This window comes from Tachypleus tridentatus, chromosome 4 (assembly GCF_004210375.1).
Source record: "Tachypleus tridentatus isolate NWPU-2018 chromosome 4, ASM421037v1, whole genome shotgun sequence".
NCBI classification, from domain to species: domain Eukaryota; kingdom Metazoa; phylum Arthropoda; class Merostomata; order Xiphosura; family Limulidae; genus Tachypleus; species Tachypleus tridentatus.
The window spans coordinates 94,665,935-94,685,442 of NC_134828.1; the positions used below are offsets into that span (position 1 = coordinate 94,665,935).

At 33.8% G+C, this 19,508-nt stretch overlaps 1 protein-coding gene and 1 pseudogene across 2 annotated transcripts in view; both read right to left on the reverse strand.

Moving 5' to 3' along the window:
• Positions 1 to 14,558, reverse strand: part of LOC143249711 (ras-related protein Rap-1b-like) — a 43,885-nt gene extending 29,327 nt beyond the window's left edge. The window contains exon 1 of the mRNA XM_076500025.1: positions 14,289 to 14,558. Coding sequence (XP_076356140.1) covers positions 14,289 to 14,430 — 142 coding nt within the window. The 5' untranslated portion in view covers positions 14,431 to 14,558. The remainder of the gene's footprint in view (positions 1 to 14,288) is intronic.
• A 4,122-nt stretch (positions 14,559 to 18,680) lies between these two features.
• LOC143249713 (cartilage oligomeric matrix protein-like) overlaps positions 18,681 to 19,508 on the reverse strand; it is a 68,371-nt pseudogene continuing 67,543 nt past the window's right edge. The window contains exon 25 of the transcript XR_013027916.1: positions 18,681 to 19,385. The product of XR_013027916.1 is annotated as a cartilage oligomeric matrix protein-like (transcript). The remainder of the gene's footprint in view (positions 19,386 to 19,508) is intronic.

Below are 19,508 nucleotides of genomic sequence, written 5' to 3' on the forward strand. Positions count from 1 at the left end.
TTCCATTCAATAATCGCAGGACTGTTTAGATGGATTGTTAAATATGAGAAAATGTTAAAGTATAAGTATCATTAAAATCATGATTAAATGTGTGATTTATCTGTTGGATATATAAAATAATATTAATAAATATTATGTGAAAAAACAAGTGTATGAATACAAATACTTATTTCTTCTTCCAGATTTATTCGTTGTAAAAAAAACTTAGGATGTTACCAAAAGTGTATTTCTTACTTATATTTAGATAGATAAAACTGCATAATAATGGTTTCAAGCAATGAAAATAAGTAACATCCTGCGCATCATACGGTATTCCTACAGTACTTTTAAAACAAACACCGAGACAGTAACTTTCGTGATAGTTGTTTCAAAGGATTTTCGTTTAGAAATGAAACTCAGTAAAAGTAGTAACGACGATGCTATAAAAACTAACACAACTTACTAATTCAGTTACTACAGTATAATTTAAATGTTGAACTACTGTTTGTTTGTTTTCGAATCTCGCGCAAAGATACATAAGTGTTGTCTGCGCTAGCTGTCCCTAATTGTTTGTTTGTTTATTGAATTTCGCGCAAAGCTACTCAAGGGCTATCTGCGCTAGCCGTCCCTAATGTAGCAGTGTAAGACTAGAGGGAAGGCAGCTAGTTATCACCACCCACCGCCAACTCTTGGGCTACTCTTTTACCAACGAATAGTGGGATTGACCGTCATTTAGTAACGCCCCCAAGGCTGAAAGGGCGAGTATGTTTGCTGCGATGGGGATTCAAACTCGCGACCTTCAGAATACGAGTCGAGTGCCTTAATCACCTGACCATGCCGGGCGTTGAACTTTTAAATAATTATGTTCCAACACGAGAAGTTAGCTATGAACGTTTTCATTTCAACTCTGACATTTTATCATTTTTTAGTTTTGCCAGGATTTTAGGCGCCCACAGTCAAAGTATGTCTATGACATTTTATCACTATAACAAGCAAATAATTGATCCTGCGCCACAAATGCGTTTGCATTAACTGGAATCATTTTTGTGTGTAAGTTTTATCATTTGTTTTTGTTATCATGTTCTTTATTATTTAAAAATACGTATTTGTTAAAACAAAGCAAACCACTCTGGATTATAACTTGATATCATTAAGTTGATATCTAAATTACCCTTCTCGAACGTTAGATCATTAGTCAAACATTCCTGAGACAACTTTATAAAAAGAACCTAAATAAATACATTCATTTACAATAAAAAAGAATTTAAAACCCAGATTTTTCCATTCCTCAATATCTGGTCTTATGGGAAACATGAGAAGCTCATTAAAACCACGTGAAATCATGTTCCAGGTTATTGACCATAATGCGAGTCTTGTTTTATAATAACGATTTTCCTATGATGACGTTTTAACTACGTTTTTCAAGATACGCCAATAGGCAAACATTTCACCATCACCAACCATACCGTTAAAGAACTCTTTGATTCCGTGACTAATTAATGGTCCAATAGAGATTCATAAAAGAGAACGACTGGAAAGATTAACCTACCATCTGGAAACCCCAGAACCATCTTTCCTACAGACTTTCATTTCTTATATATTTTATTTCAATTTTAATTGCATTCTATTGCATGTTTTCTTGAATTGTAATAGTTGTGTATAAGATATACTTTTGCAGAGAAATTTCACGTTCAATAATCAAAATGTTACTTACGCAAGTAATTTTGAAATACTGCATATGCGCCTTTTTTTATAAGCTGTATAATCTCATGGAGAGCGCGAGCTCGAAACGTCATCACTTGCAACCGAAAACTTAAAAGAAAGCTTGGAGATCCTTCAACTTATTCTTTCATTTTTTGGGTATTCTAATGTGGCTGCATTGATTTCAGTTCTTTTGGGCATCTTTCTCGTGAAAATAGCCGTTGATTTTGAACTGTGGCTCGTGAGACTTCGTTATCTGCAAATCCTTGTTTATTATATTATCGCTAGAAAATATGTTGAACTTCATAAAAATAGCATTTTGTACCAGCGGTTTCGTTTTTTTATAATAATAACCTAGATTTTGTGAATACTATGTCCTGTTTAACCTGTTTGACAGCCTTATATGTGTATATCTTTCCTCAGAATACTCTCTGACTAATCTATACAAAGATGAGGCTTACCGTAATGACATTACACTTTCGAACTATCAAGATTTCGTAATGTACTAAATACTCCTGTATAGGTGAGAAATGTACAAGAGTTACAAACAATAAGTAATTCCAACTAAATAATCTGTTTATAATAATGCACATTATTCTAGAATATACCAGCGAAAATCGAATTACTTTTATGATTCGTTAGTGTTTTGTATTTCCTTTAAACAGAACTGTGTGTCTTGTTTTATGTAAGTTCATCAATGCATGAGTGTGAAATATTATTCCATGTGCTGGTATTAATCCACACAATTGAATCATATTTGGTTATTGTTTGATCTTCTTGTTAACTTACAAGTCCCTAAACTTCGTATTGAAATTTGATGCAACCCAAGACATGGCTTTGGGTCTTTTATAGACTTCTTTTTTCACCCATATATCTTTTCGCTACACATTCTACAATCACTGTCTTGATATCACTGTCTTGCATAAAGATGTATTCCCTGTCTAAAAATTGCTATTCCTGAGGAAGTGATATGATGAAGAAGCCTGTACCTTTCGGCAGTCTGAGTGCCATCGATTTTATGTAAACCTTTAACATCATAGGCTGCAGTTCAACCCATACCAATACTGGACCCTCACCATGATTCATATGAGGTTTTTACCCTCAATATGATACTGTCTGCCTCTTTGTCGTTCAACAGAACGTTGTTGACCAATGCTTAACGAATTCCATTTCAATTCATCTTTAGTGACGTAACTTTTTTAGTTTTTGTCATCTCACTGTTTAAATCCTGGTGTCCATTTTAGCCCTTTGGTTACTTCTCCTAAGCAGTAGCAGCCTATTAGCATCAGTTGCGGCCATTTCATTCAACATTGCATCTTACTGATAGGAAGGTAACATTTTCACCTGTATTTACATCTACCTCATTGACAAGATCTGTATTAGATTGTCGTGTTTGATTGCTTATTTTGAGGTATTCGCGCACACGATTACCTGCGCTATCTATCCCAAGTTCTGAATCAATAGATAATTTATTGAGATAATCCTGTCTCAATAGTGCGTCACTGTTATAATGTTTCCATAGCCTCACAGAGAGGTCTATGATATTCTTTTGTGTATGCGTTATAATATATTACAAAAGATGGGCCTGAAAATCCATAGTATAGCACGCTAACCAATGAGCCACTCTCAGCCTAGTCGACGTATATCGCATAAAGAGCATATCCTGAGTCACCTTTAAATAATTTAGTCTTACTACCTTGACTCATTGTACCATCAACTTTGGCCCTGCCCGGCCAAGTGGGTTAAGGCGTTCGACTCGTCATCTGAGGGTCGCAAGTTCGAATCCCCGTCACACCAAACATGCTTGTAATTTCAGCCGTGGGGGCGTTATAATGTGACGGTCAATCCCACTATTCGTTGGTAAAATAGTAGCCCAAGAGTTGGCGGTAGGTGGTGATATCTAGCTGCCTTCCCTCTAGTCTTACACTACTAAATTAGGGACGGCTAGCGCAGAGAGCCCTCATGTAGCTTTTCACGAAATTCAAAAACAAACAAACAAACCGTCAGCCATTTATAAACGACGCACACTAAAACATTAAATTTCACACCAATCTGTCATATGAAGCGAAACGTTTGATTTTTTACGATTTTTTCATATGGAATTTCTGACCTGGGATGTCATGACGCTATTATTCGGTATCGTATAATATTCTATACTTTCGAAAGTAGTACGGTAAATATTTAATTTACAAGTGAAACACATTTGCTTTGCGTTTCCCGTCAGGTTATTTTGACACTTGAACTTCTTGATTGATTCAAGTGGTAGACGAAACTATACAACGTTGAGCAATGACACTGTAATATTTTATGGTTCACTTTCTAAAACTTGTAACATACTTTTCAGTAAACTAAAGTTTTCTTTTGTTTCTAGATACAGATTCGTTAAACGACAACCACTAACGATACACGCTCTCACCAATTGATTGTACAAAGATGAAATTAATAATCTTATAAATGTATAATAATGTGTGTGTAAAATACGGAAGTCAGGGGTGATGTTCAGCACCTACAGTATCGGAAATAAAGATAGAAACTGAGATTCAGTGGTTAGTGTACTTGTCTGTGAATCAAAGGTTCCGTAATCCGCGCTCCATTACCAAAATGAAAAGAAATTGCGCTTTGCACTTTGGGACTGTGGATACTAAAAATCTAATATTCACGAGTAGACGGTTACGGATTTTCACTAAGTTGTCTTCCTTGTAGTCTATCACTGCATAATTAAGGTAGCTTAGTTCGGTATAATTAAATTACCTTTAAAATGGAATAGTCTTATAACATTTTCATCCTGATATTACTTTGTTTGCACTTTGTTTTACAGATTTTACTGTTCAGAAACTTTATTATATCCTAGCGTATAAACTGTCAAAAATGACGTAGCAAGAATGGCCACCCCCACATCATAGTATAACGTTGCGTCAAATTTCATAGCCAATTGAAATAAATAACTTTGAAAAATCAAGCTTGGCCAAGTGCAGTCGAGACAATCAAACATTGGTAAATTCTTTTTTGAACCAATCAAACATTGGTAAATTCTTTTGTGAACCAATCAAAATTAAGATCATTCACGAAATGAATTCGTGGCGTATTCATGAACTAATTATTACATTAACAACTTAAAATATGTAAAACATCCTGTACATTTTAGTAAAACTACATTCTAACAATGAATCTTATTATTATATTATTATTATTGTTTCATTCTAAATGTGTTTAACGTGTTATTAATGTATAATGCAGACTCAAAAAAATAGAATATTGCAATCACTTTAATAATTTAACGGATGTTCTAATGTCAAATAATTGTGTGTATTAATCCACATGAAGCAGGGAAGACGAAATATTGATTAAGATAAAAAAAATATTTTATATTTATCTGGAATATAAATATCGTTTTTTTCTAAATTTTTGTTTAAATGTGTAAATTTCTTCAGCATGAACCATAAATTTTGAAAGAATGAAAATATTTAAATATGAAAATTTTGTTGATTTATTAATTTGAAGCATCCGTTGATTAAAGACCCGGTAAAGCCAGGTTGTTGAGGAACTCGACTCGTAATTCGAGGGTTGCAGGTTCGAATCCCCGTCATACAAAACATGCTCGCCCTTTCAAATGTGGAGATGTTATAATGTCATGGTCAATCCCATTATTCGTTAGTAAAAGATTAACCCAAGAGATATTGGTAGGTGATGATGACTAGCTGCCTTCCTTCTAGTCTTACATTGCTAAATTATGGACGGCTAGCGCAGATAGTCTTCGAGTAGCTTTGCGCGAAATTCAAAACAAACCAAACCGTTGATTAAATAATTTTTTTGTTGTTTTTAATTAGAAACGTTGAAAATATAACAGAAAATAGCTCAATTCAAAAATGATTCACGATATTTTCATTGTCATGATAAGTTTTATGCACTTGGTTTCAAGCTAGATGGTCCTACACTACTTCTTTACTTTAGGCTTATCATAAACACCAACACTCACAACACTTATAAGGTTTCACGGCATACTCCTTCCTCATTTCACCCTTGTATCCCCTCACTAAACTCGTAAAGGAGAGATAGCAATCGAACTATTATCTGTATAAATGCCTTTTGGCTTTTATGACACAAGTGAAGTACATTTGTCTAACAGTACTCTTACCTGTAAAGTTCACGTTTATTTAACCTAACAAAGATTCTAAGGTTTGTATAATCTCGAAGCTCTTTGTCCTTACAATATTTACAATTGTCTTGTTTCATACGGCTTACATTTGTGCAATTTTAAAGGACTTATTTTCATCTAACCTCACGCAGTTTTATATTCAACTAAACAAATGGAACTATTTTGATTTTTTTGAATAATTTTCATATTTCCTCAGAATGGATTTAATTAGAATAATATTAAGAAATACAGATATGAAATTTGTTTTGGAAATAAACCTGAGGGTTTTTTAAAGCACTGATATCCTGGAACGCTAGATCGTGGTCTATAACACCCATTTCATTATGGAAAATACTTTCCTGGAGCATGTGAAGATATATGGATCTTATACCGTGATTGAAAGCTAATTAACACATACTATTCAATAAGTCTACGTTGGTACTATGGCAACCACTCACCTTTGCAGCACAAAAAGTAAAGTGGAATTTAATCATAGAATGAATAAGGAATACTTCTTTTCATGTCAGCTATATGACAATTTTTGAATAAATATAATGAAAGAAATTCCTTAAAAATGCAATATAATACACATGTTAATATCTGATAACGACATATTAAATTTTTTATATAAAACTTCAAAAGTTAATTATAAGTCTTATCTTACAAAAAATATTAAAATTAAAGTAGAGAACACATAAATCGTTGTCTAATGTTCAACTTACACATAGATGGCTGTTTAATGTTCATGTTGTACATACGTAGTCGTCTAAAGTTCAACTTACACATACATGGTTGTTTAATGTTCATCTGGTACATACGTAGTTGTCTAATGTTTAACTTACACATACATGGTTGTTTAATGTTCATCTGGTACATACGTAGTTGTCTAATGTTTAACTTACACATACATGGTTGTTTAATGTTCATCTGGCACATACGTAGTTGTCTAATGTTTAACTTACACATACATGGTTGTTTAATGTTCATCTGGTACATACGTAGTTGTCTAATGTTTAACTTACACATACATGGTTGTTTAATGTTCATCTTGTACATACGTTGTTGTCTAATGTTCAACTTACACATACATGGTTTCTAACGCTTGTCATATACATAATGGCTCTTGAATGCTCAGTTTCAAACATACATGTTTGTCAAGTGCTCTTTTTACACACAAGTGGTTGTCAGATGCTTGTATTGTACTTACGTGTTCATCTGTTATAAAATATTTGCATCAGTCTTAAAAAGCGTTGTTAGAACTAAAATGATTATTTAGCATTACTTAAACGAGTTTTTTGAGACAGCTAGAAAGTTTAGAGAGTAAACCAACAGATTCCAGAGAAAAACATTTGGGTAAAAATAAAAATAAATGAAAAGTGAGTTAAACGATGTTTTCAGAACAGCTTTGAAGGTTAATAAATTAAGAACACTCCAAATACAAGGTTTAATCAAGGTCTACCCTCTTAGAAATAACATAACAGCTTCCAACATTTATAATTATAATTCAGTCAAATTTCTTGCTTTGTTTTTTTCTTCATAAATTTCGAAAGTTTATTATTTTATGTGAAAATTCTGACGATTTGTTTATGAATCTGAAGTGTTATACTCCCAATTCCTACAGAATTACTTTAATGTCTGCTCCTCGTTTTACAGTCGATGGATGTTGTTTCGAACTGTACAAAAATAATGACGTACCTACCTAGATGTCAATTTAAAATTTCTTCTGTTCATTATGCAGTTTTACAAAAGTACAATTATGTGATCTATTTTAAAATGACCGTCAAGCCAATGAAATTCGTAAATTTGTCAAAGACAGCAGTTAACATAAACTGAAATGTTACCTGTGTTTAGTCTGTCACATGTTTTTCAGACTTTGCGCTAGTATAGTTTTATTTTATCATATTTCGCCTTGGCATAAATTTCTATCGACTTTGAATATTTCTAAAAACATTATTCTTTCTACGTATTCCAAGGAAAAAACGCATAATTCTTCCACGAACACAGATGTTCTGATCTGTAATATCTCACTTATGGCGCATCATATTGCATTTTGTTTGTTTGTTTTTGAATTTCGCGCAAAGCTACTCGAGAGCTATCTGCGCTAGCCGTCCCTAATTTAGCAGTGTAAGACTAGAGGGAAGGCAGCTAGTCATCACCACTCACCGCCAACTCTTGGGCTACTCTTTTACCAACGAACAGTGGGACTGACCTTCACTTTATAACGCCCCCACGACTGAAAGGGCGAGCATGTTTGGTGCGACGGGGATTCGAACCCGCGGATTACGAGCCGAGTGCCTGAACCACCTGGCCATGCCGGGCCCAGGAAACACATGACACCGAACGTGTCAGTATATATTACGTAAACATCTATTTTAAAAATATGAGTACAAGAGAGACAGAGAACAGCTTTTATTACTTATTAAACTATGATCTGTACAGAAGGCTATGAAAAAAAGAGCTTTAAACATCTATTATTCTCGTACACAGTTATTATCTGAATGATATAAAAACATTTGAAGTTCTCACAAGTTATATTAATATAACTCCTAAAACAATTAATTTGATGTGCCGTATAATTTATAACACAAATCAGTTTTCAGAATAAGTTATAAGATGTATAATGTCTTATCTGAGAAACTTTGTTATTCAGCGAAAGGTCTTGTCAGCTGTGGTCTATAATGCACAAAAACTAATTTGAAATATTATTTTAATAGCATTGTTGGAGTATTATACACCACAGACAATACTTTCCTCTTAACGGTATTGTTACCTGACAATACTTTCCTCTTAACAGTATTGTTACCTGACAATACTTTCCTCTTAACGGTATTGTTACCTGTTCAGTGAAAATTTAACAATCAGACAATAAGAGTTATCATTTTAAAAACCAATACGTGTTTCAGTTTAATTTATCATGCTTACAGTGATATAAATAAGCTGTTAGATTTCAGAACCAGCTGGATTATCGCTCACTGAACAGAAACTAATTTCATGATTAGTGAAATGTTATATTAGGATATTGAAAGTTTTTGTTTGGTTGTTTGTAATTAAGCACATTTACAGGAATAAAAAATATAATAAAATAATTTGTGATAATATTAGTTTATCTATTCTGCAGAGTACATTTTCCTACTTACAACTAAAAATATTCATCTATAACCTGGGGAAAAACCTATCGCAATCTGAATACGAGAGGTGAGGTTATAAGAGAGTCGATTAAACCCATTTATATTTATGATAGAACAAGAGTAGACATTTCTTTGTTCTGTCGTCTCAAAATCAGAGACAACCTGGAACAGATAGACCTTGTGTATAATAATAGGAAAACAAAAAAGAGTCCTTTTCAGGACTGAGGTTTTTAGTTAATGTTGTCTGTTTTTTGTTTATCTAAGTAAATTGAGAGATATAACTTGGTTTTGTTTTTCTTCCAAACATGTAAATGTAATTTTAACAGAAAAAAAGTAATACAACAAAATCTAAAAGAGATTCGTGTATTTTTAAAAACATTATAGTTTCCTCTCTTCCCCCCTTACTCATTCAGCACCTTACCTAAAAAAATGAAAGGATTACATATAATACTCGAAGTTAAATAACTATATTTATGCACGAAAAACTGAAAAATAATCCTCATAGAACAGAATTCAAAAAATTTTTAAATTTTACAAATCATTAAATTGTTTGTTTTTTTCTTTCGATGGATGGGATTAAAAACACATCTAAAAATGTGCACTTTACCGTAAATAAATATACCACTAATTTTCAGCTAAAATGCGTTACTATTATATTATCGTTGAGATATATTATTATATTGTCGTTGGAATATATTATTATATTATCGTCGGGATATATTATTATATTATCGTTGAGATAGATTATTATATTGTCGTTGGGATATATTATTATATTGTCATTGGGATATATAATTATATTGTCGTTGAGATATACAATTATATTGTTGTTGGGATATATTATCATATTATCTTTGGTATATATTATTATATTGTTGTTGGGGTATATTATCATATTATCGTTGGAATATATATCCTTTATCCAAACGTCTTTTGTTTAAATACCATAGTGTTTTGTTGTTCCTGTCATTTTAATCCTGTTTTCCGAATAATAAACGAAAAGGCGTTAACGGTGCAAATTCCGTAGTAAAATCGCATAAAACTTTCAAGTGTACGGATTCTGTTTACTGGATCAAGTGCACTGATTCCATTTACTGGCGTTAAAAACGAAAAAGAATAGAAAATAAAGTAAAAACATTCCAGTGATTATAAAAGGTAGAAATTACATATCAGGCTCACTCCATTTATCACAGTACTTTCTTTTCATCATTTTGATATATTCGTGTGTTTGAATGATTTTGTTTTCTTGTTTTTGAATTTCGCGCAAAGCTACACGAGGGCTATCTGCCCTAGCCGCCCCTCATTTAGCATTGTAAGACCAGAGAGAAAGCAGCTAGTCATCACCATTTACCACCAATACTTGGTCTACTCTTTTACCACCAAAAAGTGGGATTGACCGTAACATTGTAATGCTTCTACGGGTGAAAGAGCGAGCATGTTTGGAGTGACGAGGATTCGAACCCGCGATCCTCAGATCACGAGTCTAGCGCCCTAACCACCTGGCCATGCCGCGCCGCTTTTCATAGACAATTCACTCTTGAAAATTGTCATTTGGCTTGAAACACCTTAACTTGTTTGTCATTCATTGTTTAAGATTAAACAAAACAAATGCATGTTGTGGTAGTATATAGTTATTTCACACTAAACGTTGGTTACGTTTTAAATAACGTGACTATAGAAAATCGTTCTACGCTGTACTGTTTCTGCTGTGGGAACTTTATGTTAGTAAACAATTCTTTTCTGCTAAACTGCCACTACTATGGAAACATTATGGTAGCAAACAATCCGTTTCAACTAAACTACCACTACTATGGATACCTTATGGCAGTAGACAATCCGTTTCTACTAAACTGCCATTACTATGGAAACATTATGGTAGTAGACAATCCGTTTCAACTAAACTACCACTACTATGGATACCTTATGGTAGTAGACAATCCGTTTCAACTAAACTACCACTACTATGGATACCTTATGGTAGTAGACAATCCGTTTCAACCAAACTACCACTACTATGGATACCTTATGGTAGTAGACAATCCGTTTCAACCAAACTACCACTACTATGGATACCTTATGGTAGTAGACAATCCGTTTCAACCAAACTACCACTACTATGGATACCTTATGGTAGTAGACAATCCGTTTCAACCAAACTACCACTACTATGGACACCTTATGGTAGTAGACAATCCGTTTCAACCAAACTACCACTACTATGGATACCTTATGGTAGTAGACAATCCGTTTCAACCAAACTACCACTACTATGGATACCTTATGGTAGTAGACAATCCGTTTCAACCAAACTACCACTACTATGGACACCTTATAGTAGTAGACAATCCGTTTCAACTAAACTACCACTACTATGGATACCTTATGGTAGTAGACAATCCGTTTCAACCAAACTACCACTACTATGGATACCTTATGGTAGTAGACAATCCGTTTCTAGAAACTCAGTATTAGTAGATAATTCTTCTCCACGAAAGTTCCGCTACGCTCGAAACAGTCAGTCACATATGTTAAACATTCTGTGTTTACACATTTGTCCAAACTTTTATTGTTACTGTGATAGAATAAACTCACTTTGGATTAAAACTGTTTCATATAATCTGCTATATTATGAACAATTTTTATAACAACCGTCACCAAAGTAGAAACATTCAGATACAAGCGACTCATTTTCCTAATGTTAAATGTTTAGAAATGGAACCGAATAGTTTGCAAAGAAAATCAGCCGTTTTACACCAAAGGTAAATAAGTAATATGTAAATACTTCAATTATTATACTATGCTTTAGTTTGATTTTTTCGTTTATTTATACTATTTTTGTTTATTACTAGAACTCTACTCATACAAAATATAATAAAAAGTAATTGTCTTATATTAAAGGACACAAACTGGCAATTTTCAGTGTTATAAAATATCTGTGTTGTATTCCGTTATCACTACATTGGGAAATTCTACAGACAGTGTATTTGTCGTCCACTCGAGTTTCGTCAAATTGGAAATACTGGATTAAATATAATTGTTTGTACTATATCTAATACCGTCACACAATATTATAATCATTCAGCTAAATAATAACTTTATCCTTTACTTACATTTCCTTATTGACGTCTTATTTGATAGCAGAGGTTTGTTTGTTCCCGTAACGGTTAGAGTTAATATATTCTTTGATTGTAACTAGTCTCTGTGTGGCAAACTAAAGGTAAGATAAAAGCAGACGTGACAGCACACAGTTATTCTGTTTTAAAGTGTGGGGTGAATTATAAAAAAATTATTGCAGTCGTTCTATACGTGTGTATAATTATTACAGTCGTTCTATACGTATGTATAATTATTACAGTCGTTCTATACGTATGTATATATGCCAGTTATTAAACAAAAAAGAAATAATAGCAGTTTCTCCAACATGCTGTACAACTCCTTATGGTTAATAAGATGTCCTTTAGAAACCTATCCTGATAATATACAGCTGGTTGTAATAAAGCATCGTCAGAAATACTAGAAACATTTCTTGATATAGTGCAGTTTTTCTCTAATAAAGCATCGTCAGAAATACTAGAAACGTTTCTGGATAGTGTACAGTTTTTCTCTAATAAAGCGTCACCGGAAATACTAGAAACATTTCTTGATATAGTGCAGTTTTTCTCTAATAATGCATCGACAGAAATACTAGGAACATTTCTTGATATAGTGCAGTTTCTCTCTAATAATGCATCGTTAGAAATACTAGAAACATTTCTTGATATAGTGCAGTTTTTCTCTAATAAAGCATCGTCAGAAATACTAGAAACGTTTCTGGATAGTGTACAGTTTTTCTCTAATAAAGCGTCACCGGAAATACTAGAAACATTTCTTGATATAGTGCAGTTTTCTCTAATAATGCATCGTCAGAAATACTAGAAACATTTCTTGATATAGTGCAGTTTTTCTCTAATAATGCATCGTCAGAAATACTAGAAACATTTCTTGATATAGTGCAGTTTTTCTCAAATAATGCATTGTCAGAAATACTAGAAACGTTTCTGGATAGTGTACAGTTTTTCTCTAATAAAGCGTCACCGGAAATACTAGAAACATTTCTTGATATAGTGCAGTTTTTCTCTAATAATGCATCGACAGAAATACTAGGAACATTTCTTGATATAGTGCAGTTTTTCTCTAATAATGCATCGTCAGAAATACTAGAAACATTTCTTGATATAGTGCAGTTTTTCTCAAATAATGCATTGTCAGAAATACTAGAAACGTTTCTGGATAGTGTACAGTTTTTCTCTAATAAAGCGTCACCGGAAATACTAGAAACGTTTCTGGATAGTGTACAGTTTTTCTCTAATAAAGCGTCACCGGAAATACTAGAAACGTTTCTGGATATAGTGCAGTTTTTCTCAAATAATGCATTGTCAGAAATACTAGAAACGTTTCTGGATAGTGTACAGTTTTTCTCTAATAAAGCGTCACCGGAAATACTAGAAACGTTTCTGGATAGAGTACAGTTTTTCTCTAATAAAGCGTCACCAGAAATACTAGAAACGTTTCTGGATAGTGTACAGTTTTTCTCTAATAAAGCGTCACCGGAAATACTAGAAACGTTTCTGGATAGTGTACAGTTTTTCTCTAATAAAGCGTCACCGGAAATACTAGAAACGTTTCTGGATAGAGTACAGTTTTTCCCTAATAATGCATCGCCAAAAATACCAGGAACATTTCTTAAAAGATACAATTGTCTGTAATAAAACACCCAAGAAATACTAGAAACATTTCATAATATGTTAGTTGTTGTTTTTTCCTAATAAAGTTCTCCTAGAAATATGGAACCTATTACGTGAAATTTAAACAGCTTGTACTATACCAAGTATAATGGTATCAAAACCATTCTCTTAGTAACACTATAGTCATACACTGAACTCTCATTTCCCTGACAGAATTTTACAACCTGATACAGTTTCATGTAATAAAATGTTGATCATACTTGGAAGAATCGAAGAAAATACAGAAGTTAAAACCAATCGTATTCATATTTATATTAGAAATAGAACGGAAGGTAGACAGACAGTTGAACGTTAAAAGTTGGATCGCAATTAGTCGGTATAACAACAATAAAAGCCACTAGAAACTGATACATTAACAATACTTGAAAACGTAAAAAAAAACCTTGTTAGATATATACACTAAAGACTACAAAACAAGTTGATAAGTAAGAGATCGCACAAGAAAAACACCGAAAGCAACAAACAGGTTAACCTTGTTAGCTGGTATAAAATAGAAAATACTCTATATATAAACGTTAAAGAAAGAAACTGGGAAATACCATACTTGAATGAAAAGCATACCTGGCATTTGTATGGTATGTCGATAGTAATCCTCTACCGTAGGTTTATAGGTGGAAGAGAAGAACCCCTCAAGGTACTGGACGACCAGTGATGTCTTCCCTACCCCTCCAGCACCAAGAACGACAAGTTTATTTTCTCGCATGGTTTAATATAGATTTTTTTTTCTGTCCATCGGATAATATCCACCCTTCGTGACTTATGTAGTAACTGAATGTTTAACTTACTTTAAACACACTTTGTTACATTTACTTTGAAGTATTATATTTCTGAAATGCGTTAACAATATCTCAAAGTTTACTTGATCCGATTTCGTAAAATCTTTATATTTTTTTGCAGAATTAAGACTTTTTAACCTCCTCTTATAGATTTTTAAGTTCTATAAATAATCAAATAAAATGTAAAAAAAAATTACGTTTTCTTAAACCTTTGAAAATACCCGAGTAACATCGTAAACATTAATATGTATCACTGGTACTTCCTTCTTGACGAAGCCCTGAGTTAACTGATTGAATTGTCATTCAGGCGAAGGATAACAGTCTTCCATTCCGCAGCTAGATGGCGCTTATTTTGTTGCAATAACGTTTTTTGTTTTGTTTTTTTATTGAGCAAAAACTAAGAAGATGGAAACTACGATAAGAATTTCTCTGTTTGTAGTTTTTCGATAAAGTTTCTTTTGAAGTACAAAATGAGCAACAGTAGATTCAAAAATATTATGTTTTCTAAGATTGAAAACACCGCTAATTCTACCTACTGTTCAATCGAAGACGAAGCCTCAACTTAAAAACCGAAAGCTAACTGACTCATACACCTGCCTCTTGCTTCAGTCAATCAGAGTTTCTACAATATTAAAGTAACGTTACTTTTAGTACCTCCCTCTCTTCAATAACCTCGACGTAGAAATCAACAGTTCAGACGCGACCGCGTACCAATAATCGCCATTCCCTGTTTCTATAGCAACACACAAACCATACTACACTAAGCCCTCTTGTAAGGATTCACACCGAGACAAAGCGCATCATCCTTTCTGCCACGCTAGAAATTACCTGGTGCTTGCTTATCTGAAAAATACAGCATAAAGCATAAAATATCTTTGACATATTTCACTAACAAGTGAACAAAGCAACTTTAATAGTCTTTAAATTCTGTATGCACGTATTTCTGGTCCTATAAACCAAGCACCTGCAGTCCATGTTACTTCATTATCGATAATTTTCAAACCTTGACAGTGAATTTACTCGGATAAATCTGAAACCTAATCCATTATACAATTTACCAACAACAAAGCACCGTACATGTATTAATGGAGTTTTTTTTATCTAGCTATAACAAAGCAGCACAAAATTAATTAGCTTTTTGAAAATTAAACTTACTGTCACTGCCTAAGAGGATAGCGAGGTATAAGTCTAAATAACTACCAAGAAACATTTTAATATAAAACGAGGCCCAGCATGGCCAAGTGGTTAAGACACTCGACTCGTAATCCGAGGGTCGCGGGTTCGATTTCCCGTCACACCAAATATGATCGCCTTTTATCCGCGGGAGCGTTATAACGTGACGGTCAATCCCACTATTCGTCCTTAAAATAATACGCCAAGAGTTGGCGGTAAGTGGTGATGACTAACTGCATTCCCTCTAGTCTTACACTGCTAAATTAGGGACGGGTAGCACAAATAGCCCTCGTGTAGCTTTCCGTGAAATAAAAAAAAAAAGAACACTTTGTCACCAGTATTGCATGCTTAAAATCAAGTGTTCATCAGCTTCTGAACTTTCATCTGAAATATTTTTATACAACGTCTTTAGAGTGTACAATCACGTGACTGGATGAAATGCGTCTCCTAGGACCAGTTCACTCAATCAGTTTTTTTCTTTCTCAACAATGGTGTCAGTTTCAACCCCTCCTCAGGTGAAGGCGTGTGTTTCAGAAGACAAAAAAGGTTCAGAAACAAACAAAAGAAGCAGCTTACAATTCAATTTCCAACTGGACTGGAAATGTCATTAACCGCGAAGATTCCAAATAATGACACTATACATTTCACTCAGTTTAATAAAGACCGTAAGAATAGCTAGTTAATTTCGCTGTATTCGTGACATGATTTTTGTTCAGATCTACGTAAGCAGCTTGCTTTTGTTTATGCCTGTCTTGTGTTCACGTACGTACAGCTTATGAAAGAATAATTTAATATAATTATGTTTGCAAACGTAACGCACTTTGTTTTCACGGCGTATATATTTAACCATCGTACACCTTAAGCAGACAGAGAAAAAAACACATATTCGTCCTCTTCCGAAAGCAAGTCAGTTTCTTTGCAATTGTTCTGTTGAGATCGGTACTGGAAAAATATCGTCCTTGACGGGATATGGAAAGCACGTAGAGAAGAATGGTGTACTTTGACCATGACAGTTTAACACTGGCGCATTCTTCTATGAAAATTACATTGCATGTTCATTGAAAATATGCACATTCGTCACATAGGACATGACTGAATATGGTGACATGGATTGTAAGGACGTGACGAAATTCCAAAATCGTTTTGAGTTAATGTACTCAACATCTATACGTATTTAATGACAGATAGATTCAACTCCAGTCTTATCACATCAGTCACGCAAAATATTTAAAATATTAAAGAATATTGTATATCTTGCCATCCACTACACTCACAGCAGCCTATTTTGAAAACAACCTTCAGATTCGTTTTCATTGTGTGCTTTCTCAAAACAGAAGTTTGATATAATGCAGGTTTGGCCAAGTATGGAGATCTTCAAATTCTCAGAGTTGAAATTTATGTTTCCCATCTTGTCGGGATGTTTTACAGTAAAATAATTGTGTTTCATAACATATGAAGGTCCAGCATGGCCAAGCGTGTTAAGGCGTTCGACTCGTAATGTGTTCGCACTTTCAGCCTTGGAGACATCATAATGTTACGGTCAATCCCACTATTCGTTGGTAAAGGAGTAGCCCAATAGCTGGCGGTGGGTGGTAATGACTAGCTGCCTTCCCTCTAGTCTTACACTGCTAAATTAGGGACGGCTAGGGCGGATACCCCTCGAGTAGCTTTGCGCGAAATTCATAACAGACGATGATATTTTAAAGAAAGTGAAAATGATGTTATACAATCAAATATCGTGTTTAACAGTCAAAGACAAATAAGTGATGTTTCGTAGGTAAAGTGTCTTCTATAATCTACAACAAAAAAGTGCTTGTCTCAAAATCAAATGTGATGTGTTACAATAAAAATTACTTTGTTTAAGATTGGTGCCTTAATAGTGTTGAATTATGTGTGCGTGAATTTGTCGTTCTCGCTGGTATATACTTCTACAATGTTAACTGATAATGAAATGATGAGAGATATTGTAGAAATTATTCTGTAGGTTATACCTATTTCACTTTTCATATTTTATCAAGCAGATACGTAATATCTTCTTTGACATACTTACTTATTTTTATCACGACTAACGACCGCGCCTAAAAATGTTTTACATACAGTGATGTCAGGACAGTTGATCTAGTATGCCATAAAGTTTTTATTGCTGTAAAAGTTTCGAATACTGGTCAGCTACAAATAAAGTATGATTCATTACATCCGAGGTTAACGTTAGATAAATTTCTTCTCACGTTAATAACGGGATATAATAACATTATAACTCTGATAATTATATTTCAGATGGAATAATAGTATTAGCGAGTGTTAGATTTAAATGTGTTTTTGTTTTGAATTTCGCGCAAAGATACACGAAGGCTATTTTCGCTAGCCGTCCCTAATTTAGCAGTGTTAGACTCGAGGGAAGGCATCTAGTCATCACCGCCTATCGCCAACTCTTGGGCTACTTTTCTACCAACGAATAGTGGGATTGGTCGTTACATTATAACACCCCACGCCTGAAAGGGCGAGCATGTTTGGTGCGAGGGGGATTCGAACTCGCGACCGTCAGATTACAAGTCGAGTGCTTTAATCACCTGGCCATGCTGGGCCATTTGTGTTTTTCACTTCAATACCAAACTAAAATGTATTAATAATGTCATTTATAAAAAAAATCTAGATCATTTCTGTCAGTTATCAAATGATATTTTACAAGGGACCACAAATAACACTTCAGACCCATAAACGTTTAGCAAGTGAAACTATAAGCATAATTTGCCCTTTCAGAAAGTAAAAAAAAAAAAGATAAAATAATTTACTATTTTATTATTAACACATTAATACATTATAAGAACGCATTAACGTTTCATTTTTCAAAAGTATATTAGATTAGTTTATCACTACTATCATCGTATTTATGAACCTGCGACCCTAGGATTACGAGACGAGTGCCTTAACCACCTGGTCATGCCGGGTCGCTGTTGTTATTATTGTCTCCGATCAAAACCACATATATAGGACACAGTTTAACTCCAGATATCAAGCTATTTTACTAATATATCAAATTTGCGTTAATTAATATACAAAATCACAATGAAAGCATGTATTACTTACATAATGGTTTTACAACATATTAACTATAATATAATAAAAATGTGATTCAGTTCATTAAATTTGCTTCTGTTTTACTCAGTGTTCAAGATTAATATCAAATTTGAAGAATTATAAAGGCTTGGTTAAATTCTGGATTCTTGTAAAGTAAGTTACTAATGGATTCAAATTACAAATATAAAACACTATTACATTAGTTTGTTCAATAAAAACAACGAAGGATTATTTCTTTACTACAAACAGTATTTCTCTCTTCCTTTCAAACGGCTTTCGATCTGTGACGTTGCTCGCTACCCTTGGTTTCTAGATGATTCCAAGTAGCGCCTGTATTGTTCCCGTCTTCTTTCTTCAAGTCGACGTCTGTGTTCTTCTTCTCGTCTGAGCTCTTCTCGTCTTCTTTCTTCAAGTCGACGTCTCTGTTCGTCTTCGGTCCTAGCTTCATCGTGGCGTCTATCTTCGTTTCTAGTATCTTGTGTGTCACGACCTTGTTCCTCTCCGACGTGGATCGGAACGTCACCAATTCTACGTCCAACTTGGATTATTTCTGATGGTTTTGTAGTGTCAATTTCTACTTCGACTTGCAAATGGGGAGGTAATTCGTAATATACGGAAGAAGGCACAGCCTCTGAAACAGTCCGTATTGAATTCTGTAGTTAAGTTGTATAATTAGAACATTAAAACACATTAAATGGAATATATTCTTATTAACTGAAAATACAATTTTATTAACGCATCTGTCTTCGTTGCT